A 13,390-nucleotide genomic window follows, 5' to 3' on the forward strand; every position below is an offset into this window, starting at 1 on the left:
TGTGTGTGTGTGTGTGTGTGTGTGTGTGTGTGTGTGTGTGTGTGTGTGTGTGTGTGTGTGTGTGTGTGTGTGTGTGTGTGTTTGTATGTATATGTACTTTATAGTTTATATTTTGATGACGTTGATAAGCACGTTGGTGACTATGATGTTTTTCTCCAAGACATTTCCAATATCTAGCTTTTTTCCTCGATAGTGGACTTAGTGGAATTGGAAGTAAGGACGATATCTCTTCCTCTGTTCGATCGATTTTCGTATATATTCTTTTACTCGATCTATGCTTAACGCTCGTAATTGAAGATTATGATTGAATGAAAAAAAGCCTTATACACTGCCGATATATTATATACTATATATACGACATATTATATACTATATATTATATACTACCTATATATGCTGTCAGACAGATGTCGCAATGCGTTTAAGAGAAGAGATCGATGTTTCGACATATACATATATACATATGTAATACTGTAGTCTCGATGACAAACAACTTTTTCGAGTTTTATATTGTCATTGTCCGACAACCTGTAACTTTCCTTCGATGTTCAAAGTCGATAGCTCCACACTGAATTATCGCAAATTTTCTCTTTAACTTACGTTAAAGCGCCACGAGTGAGCGTGCTACTCTTCGTTATTCTTCTAAATTTCCAACAATTATTCTCAATATAAGTTTGGAGTCTCGTATAACACTTCGTGCTTTTAATATCTCTGTTTGTCACTCTGATTTCTTGCTCAATTTTTGCATTCTCTCTTGTGAAAAGTACTGCCTTTACTTATTAGTTCGCTGCACATTTTTCGTTTTATTAGTTGTTGGTGATTATTGGAACAGTTTTTATCTTCTAATTTATTACTTTTAACGTTTTCACGAATGCTGGTCGGTGAGCGAAGTGTATTTCTATGAGTGTGACGCGATCTTTCTGCGTTTTGTTATTTTATTAGCGCATTTGTTGTGTGCTTTTCATTATATTTTTGTAATATTTTATCATTGTGTAATAATTTCTATAGTCACGTCATAATTTTATGTTCAAATGTAGCCATCATATCGTTATTATTTATTCGTCATTCGTTTCTGCCTTTGTTTAAAGAACAGGAACATATATAAATAATTATTTTGTTAATTTGCTGCGTGCCATTGTTGTGCGATCTTATGTATAAACATATTTTCTTATAATGTGTATAATTCGTGTATTTTAGCATGAGTCAATCGATATGTACCAAACGTTTTATTTCACGTAAAAATTTCGCGCTTTCTGTGGCGCTGACAATAGTTTGCGTTCTGCCAATGACGTTGTTGCAAATGGAAATGGACAGTCGTTGTTTTGCTTGGATCTGCTGCTGCTTCTTCGGCTGATTGCGTCTCGCTGCCTTTTCTTTTATTTCTACCTGACGAAAATGACGGAATACAGTATCATTCTTCTCAGATATTTTCTGATGTCTCGTCAGCTCTTTCTGCAGATAAGTTCTATTCTAACTAAATCCATCTCTGCTTTGGAGACAGAATTGCTCGTATTGAGTCAGGACTAGTCTTCTAGATCGTCTCAAAGCCCATTCTGAAGACATTTAATGCTAGGATAGTGGAATGGATGGGATACTTCAATGTCTCAGGAATATCGATAGTATAATGAGTTGACTGGGGGCGGCGACGGTCTATCTGGTTGCTATGGGTACAAGGCAGGTCATCCCTGAGGAACGCTAGACTTGAGGTGGAGGTGCGTGCTGGTTTTGCAACTTCTACTGATGGTTCTCATACCTTGCCGGATGGACTATCTGCTAGTTTTGAGCGCATAATCAATGAGCAGAGGGATCATGAGCTATTCGGATCAAAAGTCCCTTCAGAGAACTGCACTGAGATACTGTAAGAATTTCATCCTCTCTTGATGTCTCGATGTCTTCATCGGAAATTACTTGTGTCTTCAGGATTCCTGGCAAAAATTCTCATCTCCACTTATTGTCAAATTTACAACAATAGCAAGACGCAATGAGCTAATTGCCAAGACTCGTTGGAGAGATGGGCTGAATGCATCTGAGGTCTGTGGCTCCGCCGATCGGTAGAATCTCTATTTGCGAGCGGACTACAGCGTCTGAGCGGCTTTTACTGAGGCTCATCGATTGGCGGCGGCTTGTGATATTGGGCGTGTTTGGATACGTAGGGAGATCACATATTTTCGCAAGAAGAATACGCCCTCATATCGTTATACCTCCCGGATTCATTCTCTCCATTCTCAAGTCTGTTTCATCTCTGTCCGTGCTCTCTTTCTCTCTTTTTCTCTCCCTCTTCCCTCCTTCCCTCCTCTCTCTTTCTGTTTCTCATCCCACTCCCCTGTCCTCGCCGCTTGCATCTGGTGGAAGTGATTCTGCGTGACTCCCTGCAGATCCGTCTTAATTTTCGGATTCTGGGACGAGTGTCACAATGGCAGATTGCGTTTTGCACACATTAGATCTTGTTGCGTTGGTCAGAGACCTTATTGCCTTCCATCGGTTGGATGTTTTGGTGCTCGCAATTACGTGCCCGTTCGCTCGGACAGTTCTATGAGTCGCCGTTATATCGATGAGTCTTCCCAATTCTCCCCGACCGGTTTGGGCGTCCCAGGTGGGTACTCTCACTGATATTATTGTTGTGTCTCTCAATCTTGCTCGCGGTCGGATGGCAGCCGTCTGCGTATATCGCCCTTCTGCATCACTTTCTAACTACATTTTATAGAATCATGCCTATCATATGCGGCGTGTATCAACGTGATTGTATGCTTGGGCGATTTCAATGTCGACATGCTCAGTCAAATTGATTATAACGCCAAATTGTTATTCGATATCGCTATTTTCTCTTAAGCAATTGATTAATGCTCCAACTCGCTTAATGTGTAATTCAGCAACCAGCATAGCTCTTATTTTTGTCTCATCGAACATTAATTGAGTGTTGAACAATTAATTGAGAGCCGAGTCAGCGATGCAATCAGTGTGAGATCATCTTACTATCCATGTGACGCTGGCTATTCCACGATCATATCGTCTTGGTCGTGTATCTTTTTCGTGTAACATTCATGCAATCAGACCTGAGGACCTATTGAATATGAGCTGGAGCTGATATATTGGTTCCCTTTAAATGCAACGTCGTGTTGATAAGATAATGTTGATCTCTTACTTTATTGACTCTCTTACTGCAATTTTTAACCGATTACTTGTAGGCGTGGCTGGATGATACAGTCTGACGACTCATTGATTGAAGAGACCTGCCCTTCTTAGATACAGGCGATCTCAGTCTCCTGGATTGACAGCGCTATAAGAGTTTGCGGAACGACGAGAATATTGCTGTTTGTCGTGAGAAAAAGTCCTTCCTCTCTACCTGGCTTATAATTGATTCCTCACTCCCATTCTGGAGAAACTTCAAATTTTAATACCCTTTCCTCCTGTCAGTCTCGTTTTCATCGATCTCATAGCACAATGACACATTGCTATGATGTGATTCATACTTTTAACAATAGTCGTCTTACTTCCATCGTTGCGCTGAACTTCACAAAGACTTTCGATACCGTCAATCACGACTTTTTAGTCAAACTTATTAGGTGTACAACTTTGCTTTCGCCGTTTTCCTATAGATGGCTTTAGCGGTAAGTGGTGGTCGAAATAAATAGATCATAGACATCATACAATAAACTTGGGCATCTTCAACATAACCCCATAGAAACATTAGTCGATTTGTGTCTGCATCATAAAGTTATTCTTGATTGAAAATGTGAGTTTACGAGCCAAATTCTCGTCATTTGCGGGAGGTTTTAATTTTTTGCTTCAATATGAAGAAATCTGCGGCTGAGGCTCATCGAATGCTCTCAAATACTTATGGTGAGGCCGCTATTAGTGAAAGAACGTGTCATAAGTGGTTTCAACGCTTCAAGAAGGGTGATTTTGACGTCCAAGGTCATGCTCTGTATTTGATGGGACCAGCTCGACGAAGTGTATTATGAACTGTTAAAACCGACTGAAACAATCGCAGGCGATCGGTATCGAACGCAATTGATGCGTTTGAGCCGAGCATTGAAAGACAAACGGCCGCAATACAACGAGAGACACGAGTGATAAAGTGATTTTGCAGCATGACAATGCTCGACCCCATGTTGCGAAAGTGGTCAAGACATACTTGGAAACGTTGAAATGGGAAGTCCTACCCCACCCGCCGTATTCTCCAGACGTTGCTCCCTCTGACGATCACTTGTTTCGATCAATGGCACACGGCCTGACTGACCAGCATTTCCGGTCTTATGAAGAAGTAAAAAATTGGATCGATTCGTGGATAGCCTCAAAAGATGACCAGTTTTTTCGACGCGGGATTCGTACGTTACCCGAAAGATGTGGGAGAAAGTAGTGGCCAGCGATGGACAATACTTTGAATCATAAATGTATAACCAGTTTTTTACAATAAAGAATTCCGAAAAAAAAACGGCGGAAGCAAAGTTGTACACCTAATAAGTTATGCAGTTATCTTGCTGTCTCATTAATTTGCTCGTTCTTTACAAATCGCATGCAGCAGATCTTCATATATAAATCTTTCTCTTTTTTCTTCTACTCCATCGTTCTCTCTGGTGTTCCCCAAAGTTCCATTCTCGGACCTTTGCTATTTAATATTTTTGTCTCCAATTTGTCTAATGTTTCTCTGTTCTCTGAACTCTTCGTGCAGATGACGTAATTCTTCTCAAATCCTTTTACCCATTCAATGCTTTTGTAACTTGTTCTGCTTTGAATACAGACTTAAAATCTCATTGCCGAATGGTCCACTAATAATGCCCTGCATTATCTAAATCCTTCTAAATTATCCTTGTTGATTGTCGATTCCTCAACATTGTTATTTAATATTTAGTTCTTTGACATTTCTCTTAATTCCTCGCTCCTCCTCCATTAAAATTCTTGGTGCTCATGTTGATTCTTCATGATTATTTGAATCACACGTGATCAAATGTCGGACTGCTTATGCTCGTTTACACAAACATCTTCTTTATCTTTTTCGCCACATCCTTTCCAGCTCTCAAAACTCCTTACTTCTTAATTACTTGTTATTTCTCTATTTGATTACGCTGATGTCATTCATGTTCCGGCTCTTAACCAACATCTGCTAATTCATGTATAGCGTATTCAAAATTCTTGTTTCTGCTTCTCTTATTGCATAAATCTAAACGACCATATATCTCCGTATTACCAGAGATCTGGCTGGCTTAAGATTTGTCAACGTTTTTATTCTTTACCTATGCCGTCTTGTATTTCTCTCTTTCGCTCCAATACTTCTTTATATCTGCTACATCTCTTTCAGTTGAACATAATTCTCTGAATATAATCTTCTTGTCACCAGATATCAAGATTACTTATCCTTCTCCATATATTGATCTACTAAGTTCCGTGCCGTTTTCTCCTACACTTCTCCTACACGTCAAATATTTTAATTTCCTTCCTAATTCAATAAAAATTTCTCCATTTCTATTTTCCTTTTGTTCTGCTGCCTTGCGTTTTATCGCATCACTCACAGTATTTAAACGAGACTGATGTGTTTGCGGATGTATGCGCGTATATGTATGATTTCAGTTATTATCTCTTATTGCATTATCGTCTTATTCTGGTTTTGTTACTGATAGGCTTTATAACAACAATTTTGCTGACGCCTAACCATTTGCAAGCTATTATTGTCTATTGTATTGGAAGTACAAATTAGTTCGGTCCGTTTCCCAAAAGATGGCTCCAGCTGTTGTTAATGGTTCATAGTGATACCTGATTTTGGCGGTTTCAGAGAGGTTAAACATCTGCTAATAATATACACAATTTATATTGCGTTAAGTTTTATACAAAAATTTTGATTTTTACTGTGTTTGAAATGTCGAATTTTGTGTTAAACAAGCAGCATTTGCGAGAGGTTTTATTTTCTGCTTTAATTAGAAGAAAAGTGCGGCTGAAACCCATCGAATGCTTGTCGAAGTTTATGGTGACACTGCTCCAACTGATAAATCATGTAGGGAATGGTTTCAAAGATGGAGATTTCAGCGTTGAAGACAAGCCTCGCTCTGGACAGTCAAAAAAATTTGAAGACAAAAAATTAGAGGCATTACTCGAAGAAGATCAGAGTCAAACACAAGAGGAGCTTGCAGAATCATTGGGAGTAACTCAACAAGCTGTTTCTGTACAATTGAGAGCTATGAGAATGATTCAAAAACAAGGAAATTGGATGCCTTATGAACTGAAACCGAGAGAAAGGCGATTTTTCACTTGCGAACAGCTGATTCAAAGACAACATAGAAAAGGTTTTTTGCATCGGATTGTGACTGGAGATGAGAAGTGGATATTCTACGACAACCCCAAGAATAAAAAATACTACGCTAAGCCCGATCAATCGTTGCCATCGACATCTCAACATCAACACCACAGCCGAACATTCATGGTTCGAAGATACTCTGTATCTAGTGGGATCAAAATCTTGTTTATTATGAGCTGTTGAAACCTGATGATTCCATTACGGGCGATCGGTATTGGCTACAATTGATTCGTTTGAATCGTGCATTGCAAGAAAAACGGCCGAAATACGACCAAAGACATGATAAAGTTATTCTTCTTCATACAACGCTCGGCCTCATGTCGTTAAAGTCGTAAAAAAATACGGAAACGCTCAAATGAGATGTTTTACCGCACGCGCCGTATTCTCCGAACATTGCTCCTTCTGATTATTCCGAAGAATGCAGCAAGTCACCGGTTCACTTCTTTCGCAGAAAATTGGCTCCAAAATTGGATCGCCTCCAAAGACGAGTCATTTTTTCGAGATGGAAAAAAATAGGCAACGATGGACAATACTTTAATTGATCTGTTCATTCATTTTGTTTTGAAGTAAATGCATTACGAACTAATTTGTACTCCCAATATTTATGTTTATGTTAACTATAGTCTATTGTATTACATTTTATGTCTATTATATTTTGTTAACACGTAGTCTTTTACATAAAACTTAACTTTTACATAAAGTGAAGATATCACAAGTGTGTGAAAATTAAGAACATCGCGAATAGAATCATTTGTAGCACCCTGATAGAGGCTATATTTAACATACTAAGACAACTCACTTTTAATTGCTTTATTCAGTCACGCAAAATTCTTCTTTCGAATATTAATTCTAATAATTCGATCCACTTGAGACAGGTGTATATGAAATATTTAATAAAAAAGTTCGTATATGAGAATACATTACGGGGAAAATAAATTAAAAGGTTTAGTAGAATATTATTACCTTCAACATCAATGAGATAATATCTAGCATCTTTCTCGTATCATACTTCTTCCTCCTCTTCCTCTTCCTCCTCTTCCCCTTCCTCTCTTTTTCCTCCTTCAATTTTTACAATTTTTTCTTCTTTATTTTCATGCACTTTAAAATAATAATTTGTTATTATTTGTATAAACTTGTTATGGGATTTTTTTGCCAACTATTTAAAACTTACTTCGTGACGATATATCAAGGTATTCTTCAGCTGAGCTGGGCATACAAAGAATTGCGATATCCTGCGAATTATCTAAAACAAAAATAATATTTTAAGATTATATTTCTAATCACATACAAAAACTAATTTTATAGGGAGATATGTTTTAAAAATTCGACTTACCAGATGATAATATGATCATGAGAATGTTCCGCTCATTACGCGAAATATCTCGCACGGCCTCGCTTCATACTCTTCCTAGAAAATTTGATATTTTAATAGATGAAAATTTAATAGATGAAATTTATATTATAATTTAATTGTTTATTTCTAATTAATTTTTATTATTTTCCAACTTACGTGTTGATACGAATTCATCGAGCGCTTCTGTAGCTGGTCGTCGTCGTCTAAAATTAAAACGGTCTACCGAACGTCCTATGAGACGTGTGGGCGGAGGGGGGGGGGGGTAAGAGTCGGCGGCGAAAATCGTGCGCCCCTTTGTAGAGCGAAGGAGGAATAAAAGTCAAACGAGAATCGAACCTCTTTATAGGAAAAAGAGAGAGGAGTGAGAATCGGAAGTGAGAGTCGTGTACCTCTTTGCAGGGAGAAGAAGTGTGAGAGTCGTTTCGCGTGAAAAGTGCGCCGCTTGGCAGGGGGGAGGTGAAAGTTGCTTCATGCGGAAAGTACAAAACATAATTATCCAAAATTATTAGTTTTAAAATAAAATTTCTGCTTTAGATACATTATTTTATACTTATGTTTTTAAAACAAAAAATTTCATTATCATATTGCAACTTTTTATTTAAAGTGAAAAAATCGCGTGGAAAGTCATTATTTTCCTAAGTAGAGATTGAGACGGGGGGGTAAATCGCGTTGATTTTGGATTACAATGTACATCTTTGCTTTGATTTTTTTCAGTTATTGTAAATAGTTTCGATCGGTATGTTTCAGTTAGTCAATAAGTCAATCAAATTCTTCGACACAAATAAGAAGAATAACGCTTTTCAAACATTGAAAATGCATTTACACGAATTCATTAATATGACAATTTCGATCATCTGTGGAATTTTCTATGTGATAAAAAAGTTATACTTAAAGAAATATTGTGTCCAAGATGTGAAAATGTATTGACATTAACTAATGTAGAGGAAAATCATGTATTTCATTGTACAAAGCATTATTATGAAATGAATAGAACTCGAAAACGACAAAAAATAACGTGCAATTTAAAAATGCGTTCCATGGAACATGATTTGAAAGAGCGCGTTTAGAATTTTCTACAATATATCAATTTATTTTCTTATTTTTTAATGATATGATGAATGAGCCACCACGAAATAGATTTTTGATGGATGATTTATAACTCGAAAATCATACATTGTTGTTGATTGGATAAACTTTTATCATGAGGTAAATAACATACTGTTCATTTTATGTTTATGCATCATAATAAGCAAAGATTTTTGTGCAAAATTATTTTTAGTTACTTTAACGATGGGTTGAAAATAGTCAAAAACAAATTGATAGACAGGATATAACCGTAGAAATAGATGAAGCAAAGATAGGCAAAAGAAAATATAATTCTGGACGTATAATTAGAGGGCAATGGGTCTTCAGTAGAATTGAACATTAAGAAAATATATTTATTTTGCCTGTACTTAATCTACTAAACCTGTTCTGCCAATTATTCGAAAATATATCGCGGTTGTATTATTAATTCTAATAAATGGCGCGCATACGATGCTTTATGCAATGAAAATTTCACAGTACAAATTTTGTAAATCCTGAAAGTGGTGCACATACACAGAAAGATTTTGGAGAGATATGCATGCAAGTATTCCTCGATACGGGTATTCGAGATTACATTATCTGCATTATATTGCAGAATTGTTATTCAAGAGAGTACTTAATTATAGTGATTGAATTCATGCTTTTTTGATATTATGAGTGCTATGTATCCATTACATGATAATTAAATTTATTTGCAAATATGATGATTACATTTTATTATTTTTTCTTATTGAAGAGGATGGTTTTCATCTCATCTCTTTCTCTAGGGAAGCGTGATCTTCATTAAGCGACTTCCACCACACTTTCCTCCTGCCTAGGAACGCGCAACTTCCGCGAATAACATTCGTCGTCGATATAATTGTTGAAGAATTTTTGTGATATTCAATATTACCAAATATTTATTAAATTGATTTTGATATAATGATTATCAACTTTTTTTGTTTGTAATTTTTTAACGGATAACGTTTTGCAGTTAAAACTTCCAAAGATCATTCGGGGTCATGACCATGATAACATATGTCAAGATCAAGGACATTGGAGTGGCTTCTTTGATCTACTACCATTTTTATTTATCCACTATCAGAATATTTTCCTTTATCTCGAAGAATTAGTATTCTCCGCTTATGGTGCGAAAGATATTTTGATGACGCACAAGGAAAATAAAAATATTCCAAACGAAGTTTCATCTGCAAATACACAGGATTTATCGTTTAGATGCAATATTTGGGCTTAAAATAGACGGATGATGACTGAAAGTGGATTTACCGTTTAGACACATTACTTGGCCGGATTTACCGTTTAGAGATCATACTTGTGCCGAAAGTGGCCGGATTTACCGTTTAGAGATCATACTTGGGCGGAAAATGATCGGATATTGACTGAAAGTGGCCGGATTTACCGTTTAAAGGTTATATTTGGGCTGAAAGTGGCCGGATTTACCGTTCAGAGGCCACATCTGGGCCGAAAGTGGCCAGATTAATCATTTACAGGTCATATCTGAATCGATAGTGATGGGGTTAGAGGCCATAACTCGGATTAAAGTGGCTGGTTTTACTGTTAAAGGTACATATCTGGGCCGATAGTGGACAGAATTACCGCTTAGAGACCATATCTGGGCGGTATTTACAGTTTATAGGCCATATCTTGGCCAGAATTGACCAGATTTACACTTTAGAGGCAATATCTGGGCCGAAAGTAGCTGGGTTTACCGTTTAGAGGTCATATCTGGATCGAAAATATGTGAATTTACTGTTTAGAGGACATATCTGGACCGAAAGTGACGAGATTTACCGTATTACGACCGATATCGATTTAACGGCCATTTGCCGAAAGTGACCGGATTAACCGTTTAGATGCCATATCTGTCCGATGGTGAACGGATTTACAGATTAGAGTCAATATCTGGACCGAAAGTGGCGGAATTTACCATTTCGAAGACATATCTGGGCAGAAAGTGGCCGGAATTACCGTTTAGAGACCGTATCTGAAATAAAGGCCGGATTTTCCTTTTAGATGTCATATCGGTTCCGAAAATGGCCCGATTTACCGTTCAGAAGCCGTTTCTGGTCCGAAAGTGGACGGATTTTCTGTTTAGTGGCTATTTCTGGGCCGAAAATCGCCGGATTTACCGTTTAAAGGATATGTCTGAGTCGAAAGTGGACATATTTATCGTTTAGAGGCCATATCTGGATCGAAAGTGTCCGTATTTACCGTTTAGATTCCATATCTGTGCCGTAAGTGGCCGGATTTTCCATTTAGAGGCCATAACTGAGTCGAAAGTATGCGGATTTACCGTTTAGAGGCCATATCTGAGCTGAAAGTGAACGAATTTACCGTTAGTAGTCATATCTGTGCCGAAAGTGTCCGGGTTTACCGTTTAGAGACCATCTGGGAAATGTCTGCAGAAAGTGTCTGGATTTATCTTTCAGATGCTATATCTGGTCCTAATATGGCCAGGTTTTCCATTTAGAATCCATAACTGGGTCGAAATTGGACGGATTTACCATTTAGATGCCATATTTGGGGATAAGTGAACGGACTTACAGTTTAGAGGCCATATATGGGCCGAAAGTGAACGGACTTATAATTTAGAAGCCATATTGGGACCGAAAATTGCCGGATTTATAGTTTAGAAGACATAATGGGCCGAATTTTGCAAGATTTTACGTTATCGGCCATATCTGGGCCGAAAGTGGATGGATTTACCGTTTAGAGGCCATATCACGCTGAAAGTGGCCGGATTTGTTTACCATTTATGTGCCATATCTGAATCGAAAGTTACAGGATTTGTTTTTTAGATGCCATATCTGGGTCGAAAGTAGCCGGATTAACTGTTTAGAGGCCATATCTGAGACGAAAGTTGCCTGATTTATCTTTTATATGTCATATCCGGGAAAGTGGTCTGATTTACCGTTTAGATGCCATATCTTGGCCGAAAGTAGCCGGATTTACCGTTTAAAGACCATATCCTTGCCGAGGGTGGCTGGATTTATCGTTTGATGTCCTGGCTAAGGTAGGTCATATTTATCATTAGAATGTCACATCCGGGCCGGATTTACCGTTCAAAGGCCATATACGGGTCAAGGGTGTCCGCACAAACCCCCGAGATGTCACCCGCGGCCCCCATCGGGAGTGACCAAATGTACCCCCGAAAGTCCACTCCCGATGACCAGGCTCTTGGTAGTGGCCGGACTTTCCCCCAGGAGGACTCCTCCTCCGCTCAGTCCCATGGATGTGACCGGACTTACCCCCAGATCGCAGGGAGTGGCCGGACTTACAACCGACAGGCAACCCCCGGTCCCCATGCCAACGGGCATTGCGGAATATACACCCATGCCACTAGGGATGATAAAAAATACCCAAAAAACCAATCCCACCCCCCAGGCCGTCGGGGGTGGCTGGACTTACCCTCGAGTGGCCATTAATTCTCTAAGGCTCCTGGATATGGCCGATATTACTCCCAGCCCCTTGGATAGCAGGACTTACCCCCGAGAGGATATCACTGCACACCCAGGACCCCGGAGGTCTCCGGACTTAATCCCGAGTAGCCATTCGATCCTCAAGTCTCCGGGGGTGGCCGGACTTACACCCGAGGAACCACTCCCGACCCCCAGTCCGCCTGAGATGACCGGAATTAACCCCGAGAGACCATCCCCGCCCCCCAGACTCCTAGAGGTGGACAGTATAATCACTAGGCCCCTGGGGGTAGTCGGATTTACTCCCAGGTCCCCGGGAGTAGCCGGAATTATTCCCGAGAGGTCACTCCCGCCCTTAGGCCTCCGGACTTATCCCCGAGAGGGCACCCCCATACAAAGGCCTCCGGGGTGGCCGGACTTTAAATGGAAAATGGGGCCACTTCCGAGCCTTTTCCGATCCAACCTTGAATTATAAACAGAAAAAAGAACCACTTCAGGTCCAAAAATAAGCCGCTTCCTGTCTAAAATTCGACTAATTCCGATCCAAATTTGGACTTTAAACTTTGACCGACGAAAAATTGACCATTTCCGATAAAAAAATCTGTCAATTTCGGTCAAAAAATTAAATTTTTTTTAATAAATCTAGAAAGAAATAATCAGAGGTCAGGGACTAGGGATAATTAAATGGAAGGGGTGGTTATGATTATGATTTGTCATAAAATTAACAATTAGAAATAGAGATTGATATTATTTGTTAAGTTTCTCTACTGTATAAGGTTAGTAAAATGGAGAATATGTAAGCTTAAATTATAGATACTGAAATTTCAAGGATAAAGTAAAATTTGAGTGGAAATTAAAATGAAAAGTATAAATGAATTAGAAATATTTAATCCTGAGGAACCTAGGAGGATTAATAGTAAGTGACCTGCAATTATATTTGCAGTTAAACGAATAGATAATGTTAAAGGGTGAATAATTAAGTTAATTGATTCGATAATAACTATAAATGGTATTAGTATAAAAGGAGTTCCGGTTGGGGTTAAATGGGTTAATAAGTTATTTAAGTAATTTATAATTCTGTATAATATTAGCCCCATTCAAAGTCTAAGTGACATAGAAAGACAAAATCTTATGTGACTTGAAGATATAGGGGAAAAGTCCTAGATAATTATTAAAAAAAAGAAATAAGATAAGTCTTATAAAAATAATAATATTTGAAAAAGAGTAATTAATTAAAATTTTAAA

General features: G+C 38.3%; 1 protein-coding gene across 1 annotated transcript; it reads left to right on the top strand.

The window, feature by feature from the left end:
- The first annotated feature begins 11,894 nt into the window (after positions 1-11,894).
- Positions 11,895-12,620, top strand: LOC105617386 (leucine-rich repeat extensin-like protein 5). The gene has a single exon (XM_012198941.1). It carries the CDS (start codon positions 11,895-11,897, stop codon positions 12,618-12,620), a length of 726 nt encoding a protein of 241 aa, XP_012054331.1.
- The last annotated feature ends 770 nt before the right edge of the window (positions 12,621-13,390 follow it).

The sequence above is a fragment of the Atta cephalotes genome, assembly GCF_000143395.1.
Source record: "Atta cephalotes unplaced genomic scaffold scaffold00012, whole genome shotgun sequence".
Classification (NCBI taxonomy): Eukaryota; Metazoa; Arthropoda; class Insecta; order Hymenoptera; family Formicidae; genus Atta; species Atta cephalotes.

Bases quoted from the DNA above. Each gene is read 5' to 3' on its own strand.
- LOC105617386 (XM_012198941.1), top strand. From the start codon at position 11,895: ATGACCAGGCTCTTGGTAGTGGCCGGACTTTCCCCCAGGAGGACTCCT.